This window comes from Sceloporus occidentalis, unplaced genomic scaffold, assembly GCF_023333645.1.
Source record: "Sceloporus occidentalis isolate IW3139 unplaced genomic scaffold, rSceOcc1.0.p SCAF_28, whole genome shotgun sequence".
Taxonomy (NCBI): Eukaryota; Metazoa; Chordata; class Lepidosauria; order Squamata; family Phrynosomatidae; genus Sceloporus; species Sceloporus occidentalis.
The window spans coordinates 11,727,009-11,745,584 of record NW_028317008.1 but is presented as its reverse complement, the minus strand read 5'-3'; the positions used below and the strand labels follow the sequence as shown (position 1 = coordinate 11,745,584).

Sequence of the window (18,576 nt, the reverse complement as noted above, 5' to 3'; positions counted from 1 at the left end):
GACGTCAGATCTCTCCTGTGAAAGCCTCTTTAATACAATGGAGGTCTTTGTCTAGCCGCCATAGCACTGTCCCTCTTTTGAAGCAAATTGCCGGGATAAGACATTTTGCCCAGAAGAGAAGACCTGCACACAAAGAAAAATACCCACAGACCAAGGCATTGCTCCACACATATGCCAGTAATCTAATTATGTCACTGCTAATGACAGTTTAGAAATGTAGGGTGCTCATTGCAAATACAAATTCACAATGGTTTGTTTCTTAAAAGTTACATTATAGCGATATACCCTTTTGATAAGTATGTCACACAAGTATGTTCTCTAATTGGGACCACTTAATTTAGCATCAACAAGTTAGCGCCATCTCTGTTCTTCGCAACCAAGAATTCATTAACAAACCAAATACACTTTTCAATAATTATTTTTTTCCAAATGTTTTTGGCCATAACAGTATTAAAACTATGGATGGGAATAGTTTTGGAGCAATTAAATATATAAGGTTTATTATCATGAAATGATGAGCTGCATTAAGGATCCAGGGCACATAATCCTATACATGACACTTTCAGCAATAGTTAGAGACCAAGAACTCTCTCGTTCTTGTAAATAATCTTTCCTTTGATGGCAACATACTCAATTAATTCCTGATGTCCACCAAACTGGTATATCAGGTGCTCCCATCTGTAAAATAGACAAAAAGCCATTTAATATATTAAAGTACCAGTGTAAAAAGTATACACATTACTGCAAACAATCCAAAGTGCACGTTTTGCTGCAAAATGTTTGAAATCAATTTATCAAATTCAAAGACAAAGGTTGTATCAGAGACAATTTTTTATGATCAACTAAAGGTTAAAACACTGCTATCCATATTGTAACATTTGGTTGATCGTACAAAGAATTGGTGCATTCAGGTGGCCAATGTCCTTTTATTGACTGCCAGTTAATACTAACCGTGAGGCATTAATCACAATCACATCCCCTTGTTTTCCGACCTCGAGAGAGCCATGTGTGTGAGATCTCCCCAAAGAATAGGCAGCGTTGATGGTGGCAGCAGCAATAGCTTCCTTCAGTGACATCTTCATATTCACACAGGCCAAGTGCATGACCATGGGCTGGAAAAATAGAATTTTAGTGAAGAATGCTGCTGCCCAACACAGACAACTTCTACAAAATACCATATTTAGTGAGTTGTATATTGCCACCATATTCCACAAGGGGAAACATACAATTTTTTTTTTAAGTAACTTTTTTGCCATTTCTAAATACATTATTGTGTTTTTTTATGGCTGTAGTACAATGTGTTAGGGACATCAGGAGAGGAAAGTGGGGTCAAGAGATTTACGTAGTAAGGGGGGCACTTAGGAATTGTGCGGTTTGCGACAACATTGCAGTGACTGTGCTGATTTCATCAATAATTCTTTGCACCCCACTGTATCTTAACTGCAGTGTTTGATTACTAAAAGACTAAATATTTAATGAACAAACTATGACACAAACTTTGGAGTTGTGGTACTTGACTAGATTAACTCTCTGTTCTGTTTTGAGAAGGAAGCTCGTTAATACAGCCTATAATCACTGAAGCACTTACCATGGAAAAGCAATATGCATTAGGATTGAAGTCACTTCCCAGAGAAACTATGACTCCAGCATCAAGCATGTCCCTCGCTCTTGGTTGTTTCAACCTTTGGAAGAAAAGTATGGTAATAGTGTAATTTGGCACACGTTTAAAGACAATCTCCAAATTATCTGAATAGCCATATTTGTCTCTACAGTCATCAATGAATGATCTCAGAAGTAGTGGGAGTTTTTCCCCCAAATTTTATATAGACCACCAGAAACCTAGAGACCAAATCTCTTCCAGGAAGATACTAGGCAAAGAGAAAGCGAGCAAGATACACTTTCACAAGCGAAAGAAGAAGGGAAGCGTTACAGAACTTAGCAAAACCTGATAAAATAAGAATGCATCTATTCAGTGACAAATTTATAACATCCTCATGTTAAACCAAGGAAGAAATAAAATATACTTGCCAGAAGGAGTTATTTGCCCCATTGCCACTGACCTGGACTTACATATTACATATATGTTTTCAACAAAATAAACATATCAGATAAATAAAGCTCAGTCGAGTAAGTAATTACTCTCAAATAAATATACCCTTTTAGATTATAAGGAACTCTTGTAAGCCTTTTGTTTGTTTTTAGTAAAGAATATAACACATTGCCAGCTCACATGTTAAGTAACTACATACGGCTCCCTTGGGCAGCTTTTGCCCTTCTTTCTTATGACCAGTTAGATGGAATACAGTCTTCGATATTACATACAGGCATACAGGCATCCATTTTACGTCTGAAAAAACAATGAGCGTGACTGAATGCTCAAAACACTTTACTAGTTTGGTTATATTTCAAAATGAATGTAAAAAGAACATGTATCCTTCAATAGTTATTATTAGGTGTATTTAGGAAAGGGCATATGATTCTAATAGCAGCGGCCCATTAAAAGTAACCAAAAATAAAACTGCATGTTACCTTAGGATATAAGCTGTTGTGGGCAACAGGACAGCAGAACACTTTGCTTTGGCCAGTGCTGTGATGCCTTCATCACTTATTTCTTCCAGGTGACTCACAGCATGTGCTCCTAATTCTGCACCCATCTAAAAAGAAACAAGTATTTGAATCCATGTTCAATATTTCATTCTATATACAGCCCTGTATACAATGTCTGACTGAACATGAAAATTGAAGAATTTGTATGCATTGCCTAATTATTTTATGAAGTAAAACAGAAATACAGAAACTTATTAGAGATCTGCCACCATAGGTGACCCCCTGAGGTCTCGGTCTGCAGAGGTCCAGCTGTTTGGCCAAATCAGAGGATCTAAAAAAACAAACAAAAAAAAAAACAAAAAAACCATAGACCTCACCGGAAAAACCCATACTGTTTCTGAAATTCTGTATACAAAAATATAAATAGCTGTATGGTTTACAGTCGTATCCCATTTTTATTTAATCCAATCCAAACCAGACTATTATGTAAACAGAAGTGTCAACAGCAGCTAGAAATTAGCTGTACGCTCTTACAATTGAAGCACTATAAGAGAACAAAAACTAAAAAGGTCAAAGCAACAGATTTTTCTTAAAGAATACAAATACATTTACTTGAACAAAGGCATTAATCCTAATCCCATTATCAAAATCTTCACTTGATGTATAAACTGTAGAAGTTAAACGTTATGTGGCTGTTCATTTGTAAAGCGCGCAGTGATCAGGTCAATCCTGTCCTAATGAATTGGAGTTATTTTTATAAGCAATGTATACTAATTACTATCTGCTTTTACTCTTTCTGGTGGTCTAATGTGAATGAAAAGTGATGTCATACTCTAACCCTATAATTCTACAACAGGAAGTTAAAAATATAAAAACACAAGGCTCTAAACACAAAATATAGCCTTAATGTAAAATAAAATTTAAATTCATTCAACCCGTTCTTTACTATGGGCATATTGCTCCATAAAAACTGGAACTACATTTTGTCCAACCAAGATTCCCCTTTCCATACATAAAAAGATACAGCATTAACCTTTCATTGAGTTGGTGCGGTTCCCCGACTCCCAGCTCAAATTCCTTGAAGGAGATGTGTTCAGACATACTTGATTTTTTTGTTGCAGTTTACTATGTCTATTAAAAGTACTTAACTACTTTATTATGCATTCATCGTTGTCAAGGGTATTTGGGGACTTGGACATTTCCTTTAAACTAATGTAAATATACCTCAGCAGATTTCATGGGACTGAGTTCATCCCCATGAAAGTTTAGATGCAGTCCTATAGCTTTACCAGCCTGGAGGATTCTCCTGGAAGACTCCAAGTCAAATACTCCCTTTTCACAGAAGACGTCAATATTGTCCACATGAATTTCCCCGTTCAGTGCCAGCTGTTTCAGTGCAGGTAAATGATTACTAATAATATCCTCTGCAGCCTCGATTGCACTTTTTCCCCTGCCAAGAAAATGAAATTATATGTTAGACCTTTTTCATAAAAGGCCCCTTAAAAAAGTAAGACTGAGCAGGCTGAGCAAGAGTCACAAACTCCACCATCTTACCCTTCAAATAAATTAATATATTTGGAGTCATCTATAAAAATGGATTCTTGTACAAAGTTTGAAAACAAGTCTTATTATCATAACAAGGCCACTTTACAAACAGTAAATTTAGCTTAGATTTTGTTTGTACTGGACTTTCGATGACCTTCTTAAATGTCACCTTGTTACATGGCCTAAGTGACAGCGCTCCTTTTTTTTTGCCTAAATGCTCTCTCCACTTATTTTACATTACAGATCTCCAAAGGGACGGCTGGCAACCTGTGTGGGGGTAACCAGTTCTACTATATAAGTAATAAGGCATTCTAAAACACATTAAGTCTATACAATGCAAACCAAGCTTACACCAAAAGGGTGCATACAAAACCCATAGAAGGAGCACAGAACGGATTCAATCATCACATAAGTAATAGTCCCTGTTACCTTGACATGAAAAAAAATCCAGCCTTCCCCTTAAACTTACACAAGAGCATCCTATTTAAGACTGAAAAGTTTACTGAAGGAATAACTCAAATGGATAGAGTCTGTCTTACTTTGGTACTGAGTGAGCTCCGCAGTAAGTAGAGGAGATTCCAATGTCCAACTCCCTTTGGGCACGTTCAATTACCCTCAGCATCTTCAGCTCTGTCTCTAATTTTAATCCATAACCACTCTTGCACTCGACTAAGGTGGTTCCAGTTCTGAGCATTCGTTCCAGTCGCTGTTTGAATCTGCTGTACAGCTCTTCCTCTGATGCAGCAGCTGTATGCTCCACTGTAGCATTAATGCCTCCTCCAGCCAGGTGAATATCCATGTATGTGGCTCCTGCAAGCTAAAGAGCAGTAAAATAACCATCAACATGCGGACAGGTTTAGAATTTACAGTAACTGCAGAATTCCAGTACAGTGACCAGTGATGGAAAAGGAAAAAAACTTCATTTCTTTATTTATGGACAGAGACAGATTTTACTCCAGGCATGTGACATGAAGGTTTCTTTGGGCACCGTAGGCTATTCGTATAATAAAAACTACATCCATTTCGGCAATTCTTTGCCTGCTACCTGCTAATACCCGTTCATTTTGTGCCTATAGCACATTTAATTTTTATATGTAGAGGCACCACTAACCATTGTGCCTAGTTGGCCTTGTTACTCTCCATACGGCCTTAATGTATTCAAGTACCCAGATTTTAATAGAGCAACACAAAATAGTTGCATGGTATCCAAACCTACCTTCATAGCAAACTCGTTCACTCTGTCACCAGCCCATACTGGATGAGTATGCGCATCTATAAATCCTATAAAATGAACAGATAAAGTCAAATGATGGTATCAGACATGCTTTTGTCTTTGGCACTGTAAATTAAATATATATAAAAAAATAATTGTCATGAATAATCGAGGAGTGACTTGTTGCTAATAGGTCTTATCTTGAAAGAAGCCAGCCCAAGACATAATGCCGCCTGGGGCAAAGTTAAAAATGCCGCCCCCCCCATTATCTACCCTTCCTCTCCCTCCCTATTATCTACCCTACCCCCCCCTTTGTACTTACCTTTCAGCAGTCCTGCGGTGAGTCTCCCTGCTCGGTCTCGGTGCGGCTTGTAATGCTGAGCGCCGGAAGATGATGTCATTTCTGGCGTTACAAGCCGGCACCAAGACCGAGCTAGAGGGCTCGCAAAGGAGAGAGAGGGTGCCAAGCGGGTACTGACAACTTGGTAAGCGAAAACCACTCGGCGCCCCTCTCTCTCTCTCCGCTTTATAAAAAAATAAAAAAGAAGGGCTTGGGGCGGCAACGTGCCACCTGGAGCAATTGCCCCACTATGCTCCATGGTAGGGCCGGCCCTGGTAAGAAGATAAAGTAGCCCACTGTGCCTCTTAAAGGAGCCAATGCCTCAGCATCTAATGGGTAAACAAGACTGTATGCCCATGCTGGCTACACACAGTCGTGCTTGGAAGATGGTGCACCCCAGAGAAGCTCATGGTTATAATTTAACCTGAGATAAGTTTGAATGGATGTATTATCTTTTATTTATATAGCGCCAACAATCTACGCAGCACTTAACACAATACATATATTCAAGGGGTATGACAAGACGAGAATTGACATACTAAGACAAACCGATACCTTTGGTGGAGAGAGCCCTGCTCACAAGCTTACAATCTTGAGGCTCATTCATGGTCACAGGATATACAGTGTCTTAATAATACCATTATAGTTCACATACATATAAAAATATAGCTTCTGAGTTGTATAGAGTCCTAGAAATACTCACTCACCTGGAAATACGCACTTGCCAGAACAGTTAATTTTTGTCTCAAAGGATGCATGAGAAAATTGTTGGTGGATAACATCTGCTGGTCCTACTGCCTTTATGAATCCATCACTAAAACATAATATCTCCATTAGCGACTGCATTATATTATGATAAAAACTGTCAAATGTTTGTAGTACAAAAACTTCAAAGAAATATATCTGCAGGTTAATAATTCTTAAGACTGGCAGGGTTCTGTTTACACAATCTAATGAATATTCAACCAAAGCCTACAAGAGAAACAAGTGGTTTTCACTAGACTTGCGCATTCGTCTTCGGGCGAACATGAAAACGAGCACGAAGAGGCTGTTTTTTCGTTCGTTCCGAAGGAACGTAGAACAGAATACAGTGCAGGCAAGATCGTCTTCGTTTTTGCCGCGCAGCCGCCAAAATTTAAAACAGTCTGTCCAATCAGGTCACTCTTGTGACGTCACGCTAAGGGTCTCGTCCAATGCCTGTGCTGCTGTTTTTTGAATTTCTGAAACCGCCTTTATAAGACCAGAGCTTGCCTGAGAGATCCATTCATTTTTCGCTGTGACTGCTTTGGCAACACTTCTGTGTGAGACTGGTAAGCCTCAGCCTGCCATTTCTCACAGTGTACTCTTCGTCACTTCAGTTCTACTGAATTAATAATTTTATTAATTTAGTCATTTTTTTATTTAATTTTTTTATTTAATTTTTTTCCAGTGCTTCTGTCATCAACTGTGTAGTGCTGTGTAGTGCTGTTGAGCACCTGTCCTGTCTTCAGTTAGATAAATTAAATAATAGAATTTATAAATAATAATTCAAGACATGAATCTAACCTGATCTAACGAATATCTACCAAGATCCATTAAAAAAAATCCAAATTTCAGTTGAGGGGGGCCAGACCCTATGTGTACCCATCCCCCGCACACAAAATAGGATTGTGAATACCGCCTCCTGCGTGGTAGATCTAACGAAAAAAACTGTTGATCTAACCTGATGTAACGAATATCTACCAAGATCCATTAAAAAAAATCCAAATTTCAGTTGAGGGGGGGCCAGCCCCCCTCATTAAATATGCAATATCTCAGTAATTAGACTAGATCTAACAAAAATTTTGTCTGATCAAACCTGATCTAACGTAGAGCTATCATAATCAGTAACATTTTGTTGAAATTTTTGTTGAGGGGGGGCTGGCTACGGGTTAGCCCCCCCTGAAAAAGATTGTTAATATTGCCTATTTTAGAGTAGATCTAACGAAAAAAACAGTTGATCAAACCTGATCTAACAAAGATCTAACAAATGCCATGATCTTTTGTAAAAAAATGTAATATGGGGGGGCTAACCCGGGGGAGGTAAATAATTCTAATCTTCTTTAATCTTAATCTATAATATATTATCAATATATTATATAATATAAATTGTAATTCATAATCTATAATATAAGTAATTCTAATTCTAAATTCGAATTCATAATCTATATTCTTCTATCTATAATACATAATATAAGTAATTATTTCTAATCTATTATATTATATAACTTAATATTAATTAATAAATCATATACTGAATCTGATTTAACCTCACTTTAGCTTAGTGGGCTTGAGAGCGTCTGCCTAGAGGTAGACTTATAGTAAGGAAATATAGCTTTAGCATAGTAGTAGGGCTAAACTCTTAGGCCCGTGTAAATTCATATTAAAAATAAAATACTGCTAGTTATATAAATAGTTAATCTTGAGTTAATAATTTAAATAACTTTAGCACTTTGGCAGATTGCACACAACAGCACAGTGCAGTTGTGCATAGTTTTACTTTTTAAGCAGTAGCACTGAAGAGAACTTCCTCTAATTTTTTTGTCTTTCATTTTTTTTTCCTTTTTTTTTTATTTTTTTTATAGTTTTTTTAAACACTACACTACACACACACACACACAAAATTTGAAATGGATCCTCCTTTTGGGACTAAGGAGGGACAAGCTCCATCTACCACCAGCACCAGCACCACCACTAGTTCTAAGATGCAGCCTTTGCATCAGTCTAGTCGGCCAAGTAGGCCCAGCTCTCGCTTATCATTTGGGGAAGCATTGCTTGAAGGATCATCAAGTAAAGGAAAGGCACCAAAAGCAGGCAGTAGTAGGGATGCTAGGCCCACAAGCTCTATGGTTTTTTACGGAAAGCCTAAAGCACCAGGAGCACGTTCAAAGTTAAAGGGTAGCACAACTAGTACTTCTACTAGCCCAGTCAGTAAAAAGAAGTGCCTTTTGCCCCAAGCAGCATCTTCCCCATCCATGAGCAGCATGCAAGGTACCAAGCAGAGCCAAATTAGCAGCAAGAGCGATCTCATTCCTTTGTAGGGAAAACCACCACCACCTCTACCACCACTAGTGCTGCGTCTACTGTTCTCCCCAGTACCGCCACGCCATGTCCTCCTAGCACCTCTAGCAAGCCACCAAGTCCTTACAATATTTTTGTAAAGACAGTTAGAGAGATGGCTACACATAGTGGAACTCCAGCTAGCGAGGTAGCAGAGGAGCCTGAGACTGAGAGGCCAAGTGCAGAGTCTGTTCTTCCTGCTCGCACTACTACTAGTCACGATATCAGTCTTAGCTCCAGCCTAGCAGGAATTCCATTTGATCTGGCTAATGAAGAACTAGACTATGAGCCAGAGGAAGTAGAGGAGATGAGTGGTCAGGAATCAGATTCCTCAGGGAGCAGTGGGTCGTCAATTGCCCACTCATTCACCTTTTTCCATTTCCAATGCTGCTGCTGGTGGTGGTGGTGGTGCCAGCATCTTTTGCCAGCTCGCTTCCTGGCTGAAATCATGCCTCAAATGTCCCTAATGGTAAGGGTAGTTTCTTCCCCTGGTTGCACTTGCTGCGGTGTGGCAACGCCTGCTACCTCCGCTGGTGTAGCCAATTTACGCTAGGGCCTAGTGTCTGAGCTCTGGAAGTCTGCTCCCAAACGTCATGGACTGACAGTCTTTGGATGCTTTGCCCTGGGGTGAAACTGGTGAGTGGGTTGCCAATTGCCCACTCATTCGCCTTTCCCAATGCTGCTGCTGCTGGTGGTGGTGCCAGCATCTTTTGCCAGTTCTCTTCCTGGCTAAAGTCATGCCTCAAATGTCCAAAATGTTCAAGGTAGTTTCTCCCCCTGGTTGCACTTGTTTGCGGTGTGGCAACGCCTGCTACCTCCACCGGTGTAGCTAATTTACGCTAGGGCCTTGTGTCTGAGTTCTGTAAGTCTGCTCCCAAACGCCAAGGACTGACAGTGTTTGGATGCTTTGCTCTGGGGTGAAACAGGTGAGCGGGTTACCAATTGCCCACTCATTCGCCTTTCCCAATGCTGCTGCTGGTGGTGGTGCCAGCGTCTCTTCTCTGCCAGTTCGCTTCCTGGCTAGTGTCATGCCTCAAATGTCCCTACAGGTAAGGGTAGTTTCTCCCCCTGGCTGTGTCTGTTTGCGGTGTGGCAACGCCTGCTACCTCCACCGGTGTAGCCAGCTTACGCTAGGGCCTTGTGTCTGAGCTCTGGAAGTCTGCTGCCAAACGTCTAAGACTGACAGTGTTTGGGTGCTTTGCCCTGGGTTGAAACAGGTGAGTGGGTCGCCAATTGCCCACTCATTCGCCTTTCCCAATGCTGCTGCTGCTGGTGGTGGTGCCAGCATCTCTTCTCTGCCAGTTCGCTTCCTGGCTAGAGTCATGCCCAAAATGTCCCTAATGGTAAGGGTAGTTTCTCCCCCCCTGGCTGCCTCTGTTTGCGGTGTGGCAACGCCTTTTACCTCTGCCGGAGTGGACAGCTTACGCTAGGGCCTAGTGTCTGAGCTCTGGAAGTCCGCTGCCAAACGTCTAAGACTGACAGTGTTTGGGTGCTTTGCCCTGGGGTGAAACAGGTGCGTGGGTCGCCAATTGCCCACTCATTCGCCTTTTCCATTTTTCATTGCTGCTGGTGGTGGTGGTAGTGCCAGCGTCTCTTCTTTGCCAGTTCGCTCCCTGGCTACAGTCATGCCCAAAATGTCCCTAATGGTAAGGGTAGTTTCTCCCCCCCTGGCTGCCTCTGTTTGCGGTGTGGCAACGCCTGCTACCTCCGCCGGAGTGGCCAGCTTACGCTAGGGCCTAGTGTCTGAGCTCTGGAAGTCCGCTGCCAAACGTCTAAGACTGACAGTGTTTGGGTGCTTTGCCCTGGGGTGAAACAGGTGAGTGGGTCGCCAATTGCCCACTCATTCGCCTTTCCCAATGTTGCTGCTGGTGGTGGTGCCAGCATCTCTTCTCTGCCAGTTCGCTTCCTGGCTAGAGTCATGCCCAAAATGTCCCTAATGGTAAGGGTAGTTTCTTCCCCCCTGGCTGCCTCTGTTTGCGGTGTGGCAACGCCTGCTACCTCCGCCGGAGTGGCCAGCTTACGCTAGGGCCTAGTGTCTGAGCTCTGGAAGTCTGCTCCCAAACGCCAAGGACTGACAGTGTTTGGGTGCTTTGCCCTGGGGTGAAACAGGTGAGTGGGTCGCCAATTGCCCACTCATTCGCCTTTCCCATTTTTCAATGCTGGTGGTGGTGCCAGCATCTCTTCTCTGCCAGTTCGCTTCCTGGCTAGAGTCATGCCCAAAATGTCCCTAATGGTAAGGGTAGTTTCTCCCCCCTGGCTGCCTCTGTTTGCGGTGTGGCAACGCCTGCTACCTCCGCCGGAGTGGCCAGCTTACGCTAGGGCCTTGTGTCTGAGCTCTGGAAGTCTGCTGCCAAACGTCTAAGACTGACAGTGTTTGGGTGCTTTGCTCTGGGGTGAAACAGGTGAGCGGGTCACCAATTGCCCACTCATTCGCCTTTTCCATTTCCATTTCATTTTTTTCCCGTCTGATACACAACCAACCAAACATAACACACACAATAACACAAATAACACAGTGACATAACACATAACACACAACACACAACACAATAACACAGTGACATAACACACACACGTACAATGCACAAATCACAAGGACCTTTCCTCCTGTTATTTGCCCTGGCCTTCACTTCTACACTCACTAATAGCATTACATTAACGCTATAACTGACACTTCACCCTATAACATTTTTCCATCCACATACCTGCCAACAGACCCAACTTTTTCAGGGACAGTCCTGCTTTTTTCCTGTCCCATCAAATTTAGCTAAACTAGGTATGCTAGTGCACATAGGTATAGCTGGGTAGGGTAGCACTACAACATTAAATAAATATAATAAAGTAAATAAAAATAAATATAACTTTCAATAAACCCATTAAAATTCAATTATTATTTAGACATAATACATCTTTAACCAAAACAGTGCACTGCTAATAATCTTAAACATAACCGTACATTAACCCTAAGCTATTTTTTAGTTCTTGTCCAACATTTTTCCATTTGCATACCTGCCAACACACCCAACATTTTCGTGGACAGTCCTGCTTTTTTCCAGTCCTGTCCAGTAAAAGTTGGGTTGTTGCAAAGTATGCCATTATAAATAGGTAGCAAATGTTAGGCATGTATTACAAGTGGTCCAAAATCCCTATTCTTTTATTAAACATCTATGGATGTGTGACTGTGTATGATAAAAAGGAGGCCAAGTTCCTTGGAGCATTTGTCTAGGTCTCAGACAAGACAACTGCTCGGAGGAACGTGGCCCTCAGTTTCGGGCAATGTGTATTGTGTACAGTACATGTCGGTACGTGTGTGCAACTCTATTGGTCGTTTCGGCAGGGGGCTCGTCTGCCATCAACGAGTGAAGTGCATTCTGCAGTTCTGCAATTCATTTGTTGATGCCAGACCAGCCCCCTGACGAAACGACCAATAGAGTTGCACACACGTACCTTCACGGCAGCTGCTGCTGCTCCGATGTGTTCTTAACCCCGTATTAACCCCTGCTAGGCAACCCGGGAGGAAAACGAAGATGAAACGAGCACGAAGAATGTCCACGAATATTCGCCCGAAGAGAAGACAGGAACGGGCGAATATTCACGGAATACGAAGATTTTTTTTCCCCGAAGACGAGCACGAAGAGCCCCCTGGTGCCCAAGTCTAGTTTTCACCATGTTTTTTTAAAAAACAAATTACTTTGAGGGGTACGGCCACTTTACATATTTACAATACAATATACATATATACAATAACCCCATTTCTGAACGCCAGTACTGCCATTGCTATCCAGAACTGCCAATAAAGTATTTTGCTAACTTTCTAGAGCAGTATAGCTAATAATATACACCTTAAGTCCAGGATTCGGCAGACCCATGAAAACCACTGAGAGCCAATCAGCAAACGAATCATGGCTCACAAACAGCCAATCAGAAAGAGCAATTGAATCATCCCTCGGCAAATTGGCTGCCTTATTCTAAATGAGTGGAGACGGAAAGAGTTCATGACGTTGAAAGTGCTCATCTTTATAAAGGACGGTTTCTAGCAGCCCAAAATGTTTGCTGGGTATAAGGGTATCATGGTGTTCCGCAGCCCTGAAAAGTTGCAATTATGTATTTGGTAAAACTAAAACTTTATTTTTTATAAATGCCTTATTCAATTATATAAAATGCTATCGGTCACAGCCAAATAAAAATTCCTGTAAAGTTTCCCAACCCAGGCACATCTTTAACCTAAAATTGACGAGAGTTTTGGTTTCATCTCCTTGATTTGCAATATACATTATGAAGGCCCAAGCCCAGTGGGCTTCTGCTGCCGGAGGAGTTTGGCTAGCCCTGTATAATGTATTGTCAAATTAGTTATATATTTAGAACATCACCTTGCTGATCAAGGAGGTTAAAACCACAACTTTACAGCATATTCTCCTCCAAACTCCTACTTTAGCGAACAAGGACCCCGGCGGCTGGGACCCACATTTCCATGAAATTTGAGTAATTAGAGAAAATATTTTTTCTACAGGTCTATGTTTTTCTTTGCTTACAGTTATACAGTGCATATGATACAGTTTCCAAAAATGTTTTACAGACAGGGTCACACAAGGCTTTGTCAGAGCTCACCCCAAAGCACTGATTATATATATATATATATATATATATATATATATATATATTACATAAACATGGCGGTTTGAATGGATATGGAAGTTGTACTTACTTTCCCACCACCAGGCTGGCCTTTTCCAGTACTGCCAAACACTGCATCCCCTCCTTCAGTAGAAACTCCTCTTCCTTGCTGCACACCACAACCATCTGCTCTGCATTTTCCAGCAGAAGCCTAAACTTGCAGGACATGATCACAGACTACCGGCTTGCTCCACGATTTCTTTTACTCTGTCCACAGTAGTGAAATCTTCTACGGAAAAACAAAGTTCAGATGAAGAGGCTACAACTTGTTACCTCCCCCGATAACACTGGCATGTTTCACAACCTTCTCTCCAGGATTTGCACCTGTCTCTGCCCTTACCTCACACTTTGCTTACAGCAGCTCAATTATTTTAAACTGTAGCCACTGAGGATCTGAGCTAACATTATAGTTTAACTTAAATTTTCTGGCCTCCTAAGAGCTCCCTCTGCTTGTTGTCAGAGCAATGGCCACACTCACCTGTGCTTCCCTAACACGGAGTTGGAAGAGAGATGAAACTGATAATCTCTTTATGCAATCTTTATGGGTTTTTCCTGGAGGACGAGTCTAGTCGGCCTGCATAATGCCAAGGTGACCACATCGGCCATGTTTTCCAGGACATACATTTTACATATTTCTGACCAGTCCAGATAAAATTCTGCCCTGTAGTATGGGGTATGTATAACTGACTAACTGGTCCTCTTCCATAAATCTATACATCCCCTATACTGCAGGGCAGCATTTTACCTAGGCTGGTCAGCAATACATGAAAACATGGCCGATGTGGTCACTCTAGGTAATGCTTGGTTAGAGGAGACTCAAACAACTTCAGCATTTCTTATCGACGGAACCTGCTGAATTGTCCCACATAACATGCAACAAAGCGGATGAAACATTTAATCTTCCCTGAGCTCCCTGTCTAGCTGTAAACCCCATTATTGGGATGATATCCTCCTTGCAACAGTGTGTTATGAATACGGGTCTATAGTATACATCTGTAGTCCAGACGGTGACCTGAGTGCTCTAGTTCTAGTCAGTTATGTTGAAACCAACATATTCGCTTTACGAAAGCGGTTTTCATTTAATGAATCAGAACATATTGAATGTTTGTGTGATACTGCATTAGTTTGGAAGGCATAGTATTTAATGATCCTATATAGCTTTTATTGCTGCGTCTAAAGAGTATATAAGTTCCACAAACCTTAAGAAAAGGGGTGACTTATAAAGACGTTGCAAAAGCAAAATAAAAAAGCGCTGTTGTCAATATCTGAATATTGAAATGTGATTCTGTTAATATAAAAGGTACATAATTGTATCATAAAAATTATGCATTCAATATACGAAGAAATGTCAGAATTTTGAGAAAAAACCCTCATGGTGCAAGTAACTTATCACATACATTATCCCTGATCATCCATATTTATTAAAGACAGACTAGCACCCCCCAAAAGGTTAAGTGCCCCCATTTAAGGACTTTATTGAATTTTAAGCTGTGATATTGTTAACATAAGGCAATGTTTGACAGTTAGAATTAACACTTTTACTTTTCTGAGGCTGGCATGGTGTAATGGGGTTGTATTTCAGTGATTTGCAAAGTTGCTACATGCTGCTCTTTTGGAAATCCTATATATATATATAAAATTTGTCCAGCACAGTGACCCTAAAGTCTTTTTCTTTTTTCCATACAACCAAGGGTAAATAATAAGTGCTATTGCTTAGCAGCTAACAGTTTACACAATATCAGATTATATCCATGATTAGAAATATTTGCACTGATAGTCGTTAGTACTTTTTTAATCTACCTTAAAACCAGTAATGCATGAGTTTTAATGCTAGGCATAGGAAAGCTTGAGTATCACCACCTGAGTGCAGGACTTGGAGAAAATAAAAGAGTTGATGACACCTGTGTTCTGATAAAAATCTGGTGGGGATTCAGGCACTCTGTTCCTAATGAAACAATTTGATCCTTGAGCCTGGCAAGCATCAAGTATACTGTGGAGTTGCATTACACTCTAGGCTGCCCTGCATGATGCGTTTTTTTTATGTGTGTTCCTGTTTAAATAAGGCATCTGACCAACCTATCTATTGAGATTTCACCCCACTATGGCTGTTAGATGAATAAAATAGGTTGGTGTATTAAAAAATGCCTACACCACCACATACAGTTGGTGGGGCCCCTTAGACTCTTTTGAATGTAATTACAAATTCACTAAAACTTCCCAATATTTTCAGAATGGGGGAAAACTTGGTTTATGGAGAGTTTAGCCTACACACAGCTCCTGAGTCACCATTGAATCTAACAGGCATCAACAAATGTTGCTCCCCTTGCTATTATTCCCTTAAAGATTTTAGATTTTACCCAGTAATATAGTTAAATCAACTTTAATGGAAGGGTATGGCTGAATGCACAACATATCTTTACAATGTACACAGAGATCACGAGAAAAATACCTTGAAAATGGATAACTTCCCCACCTAAAGAATGTCTTTGAACAATGAAATTAAGGAAGGCAAATCAATGACCTAAAGACGCAGTGCCATCTTGTGGACAATAAGGATACTACTGCATTTACATTTTTGAACAAAATTGGAAAATATTACACAGTTTGATATGTTTTCACTAGTATTTCATTTTTAATATCAAAGGGATACTCCAGCCATCACATGCACGTTAATGCATAGGAACGCTCATTGGTTGCTTTAAATTAGAGCTTAAGGATGCATGTTCTAATTTTGACCTTACAGCGTCTCAAAAACGTGACATACCAATGCATGTTAGTTATGTCAAGAGGGTGTTGTGGAACCCAAATTGCAAGTTTCTTGCATGGATCCAGGGAAAAAAGCATATACGGTAAAATATATGTTTTCAGTTTGTTTTGGTACAAGAAGAGTAACCGACTTTGTTTTTGTTTAACCTTTTGATCTTTTCTTCAAACAATACACAAAAATAATCTGCTCTAGTGCAGATCAAACAATTGCAAACACAACACAGGTTTATCCAAAAAAAAGGAGGGCTACTGCAGAAAAAAACACATTTGCTGTACTCCACAGGCATAGGTCAGGCATGTTTTGGGGGGTTTCTGGGCCCATATCCCATTTCAGACAGTTTACCCCCTGTAAAAGTATATGTTTTGAAATAGTAGACAGCTCAACAATAGATTCATTTATAACAAACATTTCCCAAAAAGAATAAAGAATTCTAAAGAAAGTAAGGATTCTGCATTCCAAATTAAGCACACCTCTATCTTGGCTGGTGGGAGCAAACATGAGTATTTACACAATATATAAAATTTTGGGGGTGCTATATAGGTGACGTTTTATTGAGTTGGACTGGCTCCAAGCAGTTATTTTATGAGTTTGTAACACATCTTAATGAAAATACAATTAGATTGGAACTAACATTTGTCATTGATTCAAATGTTTAAAAAAAAACCGCGGAAGGAAGAATTTACACTGTATAAACAAATGGCAACTACCATATTTCCCCATATATAAGATGCACCTTTTTGTTGAAAAATTTGAGGTCTAAAAACTAGGTGCGTCTTATACAGTGGTTGTAGATTGCAGTTACTACTTCCCAGTCCCTCCCTGCAGTCACTGACAATCGGCCCCGCCCCTTTCTGACCCACTGCCGATTGGCCCTGCCCCTTTTCTTATAGCGTCCACATGGTTCAGAAACTCATCTAACAGTAAGTAAACAATGAATATTTGGGCTGCTGAAAGTTAGGGGAGGTGGGGGTTAATTTAGGGGCAGTTATGGTTAATGGGGTGTTTAGGGTTAATTTAGGGGCAGTTATGGTTGATGGGGTCTTAAGGGTTTATTTAGGGGCAATTATGGTTAATGGGGTGTTTAGGGTTAATTTAGTGGCAGTTATGGTTAATGGGGTCTTTAGGGTTAATTTAAGGGCAGTTATGGTTGATGGGGTCTTAATTTAGAGACAGTTAATGGATGGGGGTGATGAGGATGATGAGTATGAATTTTATGATAATAACTATGTAATAAATGGGAACGTCTTATACATGGGGAAATATGGCAACAGCCTTCTCAATGTAAAGACTCTCCGTCCAACCCCTCTTAAGAGATCCATTCCAATAGGTCATTATCTACACCTTTGAAGGAATTGCTCTGATATACCTTTAATAAATAAGTAAAATATCCACACTTACATTAAAAACCAGATCCGAGGTCCTGATATATGTTCTTTAGTCCAAATCCCCGGCTCACAGCAGCGCTACCGCAATCATTGGCTTTCGGCCTGAAAGTGTTGATGTGCTTTCTTCCAGTTCCTCCCCGTGTGATGTTGATTACTTATTTATTAAAGATATATTTTTGTATAACCCCAAGGTCAACAGCCAATCGGGTGCATTAATTGACAAATGCAATGTTTCTAAACATTACCTTTGTCACTGTACTCTGCCCCTCTCCTTCTCACTTGTGATCATGAGTTGGACAGAGGAGTATTTCAGTGTGTTCAGCAGTGTGTGTTAATCCAAAAAATTGTTTATACATTAAAAAACTATTTATTTTGTGCCTTTACACTGCTTTTTCAGTGTACTTGCACTGGTCTTTTTTTCATATGAGTTATGGTAGGTGGATCATTAGTGAGGAATTGGTATTTGGGCCTAGGGTGGGACTTTGGGGTAGCTTGGGCTAAAAAATAAAATAAATCATTTTCAAGGTATAGGGTTGCTCACAGTGGAGAATCAAAGGGAGGAAATAGCTTCCCAAACAAATGTTTATGCAGCCCCAAAAAAAGACTTGCTATCATCAAAAAACTAGTGAGGCACCAATTCCCTAACGGGTTAATGAGCCTCTGATTAAAACTAGTGAGCAATCGAAAACCCGACACGTGCCTTTAGCTGGCAAGACGCCAGCTTTGTCAAGAAAAATCTGATTTCTGGGTACAGGTATTTAAAAAGCCCACCCCATGTTCCAATTGGTTGAACTCCGACAAACCGCCTCATGTTTTCGAATCGTATTCTTGGTGATATACATATCCAGCAACTCGCTACTCAATATTGCCACCTCATGGTATCATTTAAAAGGCAACGTTGTATCCCGTGTGTATAGATATACGGTGATGGAAGCCAACATTATCGAATCCATTTCCAATTCTGAATCTCCTCCCTCCTGGTAACTTCACAAAGGCTGCCTGAACTATTCAACAACAATCAGTAACT

At 40.5% G+C, this 18,576-nt stretch overlaps 1 protein-coding gene across 1 annotated transcript; it reads right to left on the bottom strand.

Moving 5' to 3' along the window:
- Positions 1-572: 572 nt before the first annotated feature.
- On the bottom strand, positions 573-13,565 carry LOC149299821 (putative imidazolonepropionase). Its single transcript, XM_089486145.1, has 9 exons — positions 13,429-13,565; positions 6,353-6,459; positions 5,309-5,373; positions 4,632-4,909; positions 3,772-3,997; positions 2,530-2,654; positions 1,589-1,682; positions 952-1,112; positions 573-678 (listed from the first exon to the last, which is right to left on the bottom strand). Exons 1-9 carry the CDS (start codon positions 13,563-13,565, stop codon positions 573-575), a joined length of 1,299 nt encoding a protein of 432 aa, XP_089342271.1.
- Between the last annotated feature and the right edge of the window lie 5,011 nt (positions 13,566-18,576).

Coding starts and splice junctions, on each gene's coding strand:
- LOC149299821 (XM_089486145.1), bottom strand. CDS start 13,565: ATGTCCTGCAAGTTTAGGCTTCTGCTGGAAAATGCAGAGCAGATGGTT. Junction 6,460..13,428: donor GCCAGCCTGGTGGTGGGAAA/GTAAGTACAACT, acceptor ATTATGTTTTAG/TGATGGATTCATAAAGGCAG. Junction 1,113..1,588: donor ATGCATATTGCTTTTCCATG/GTAAGTGCTTCA, acceptor CTATTTTTCCAG/CCCATGGTCATGCACTTGGC.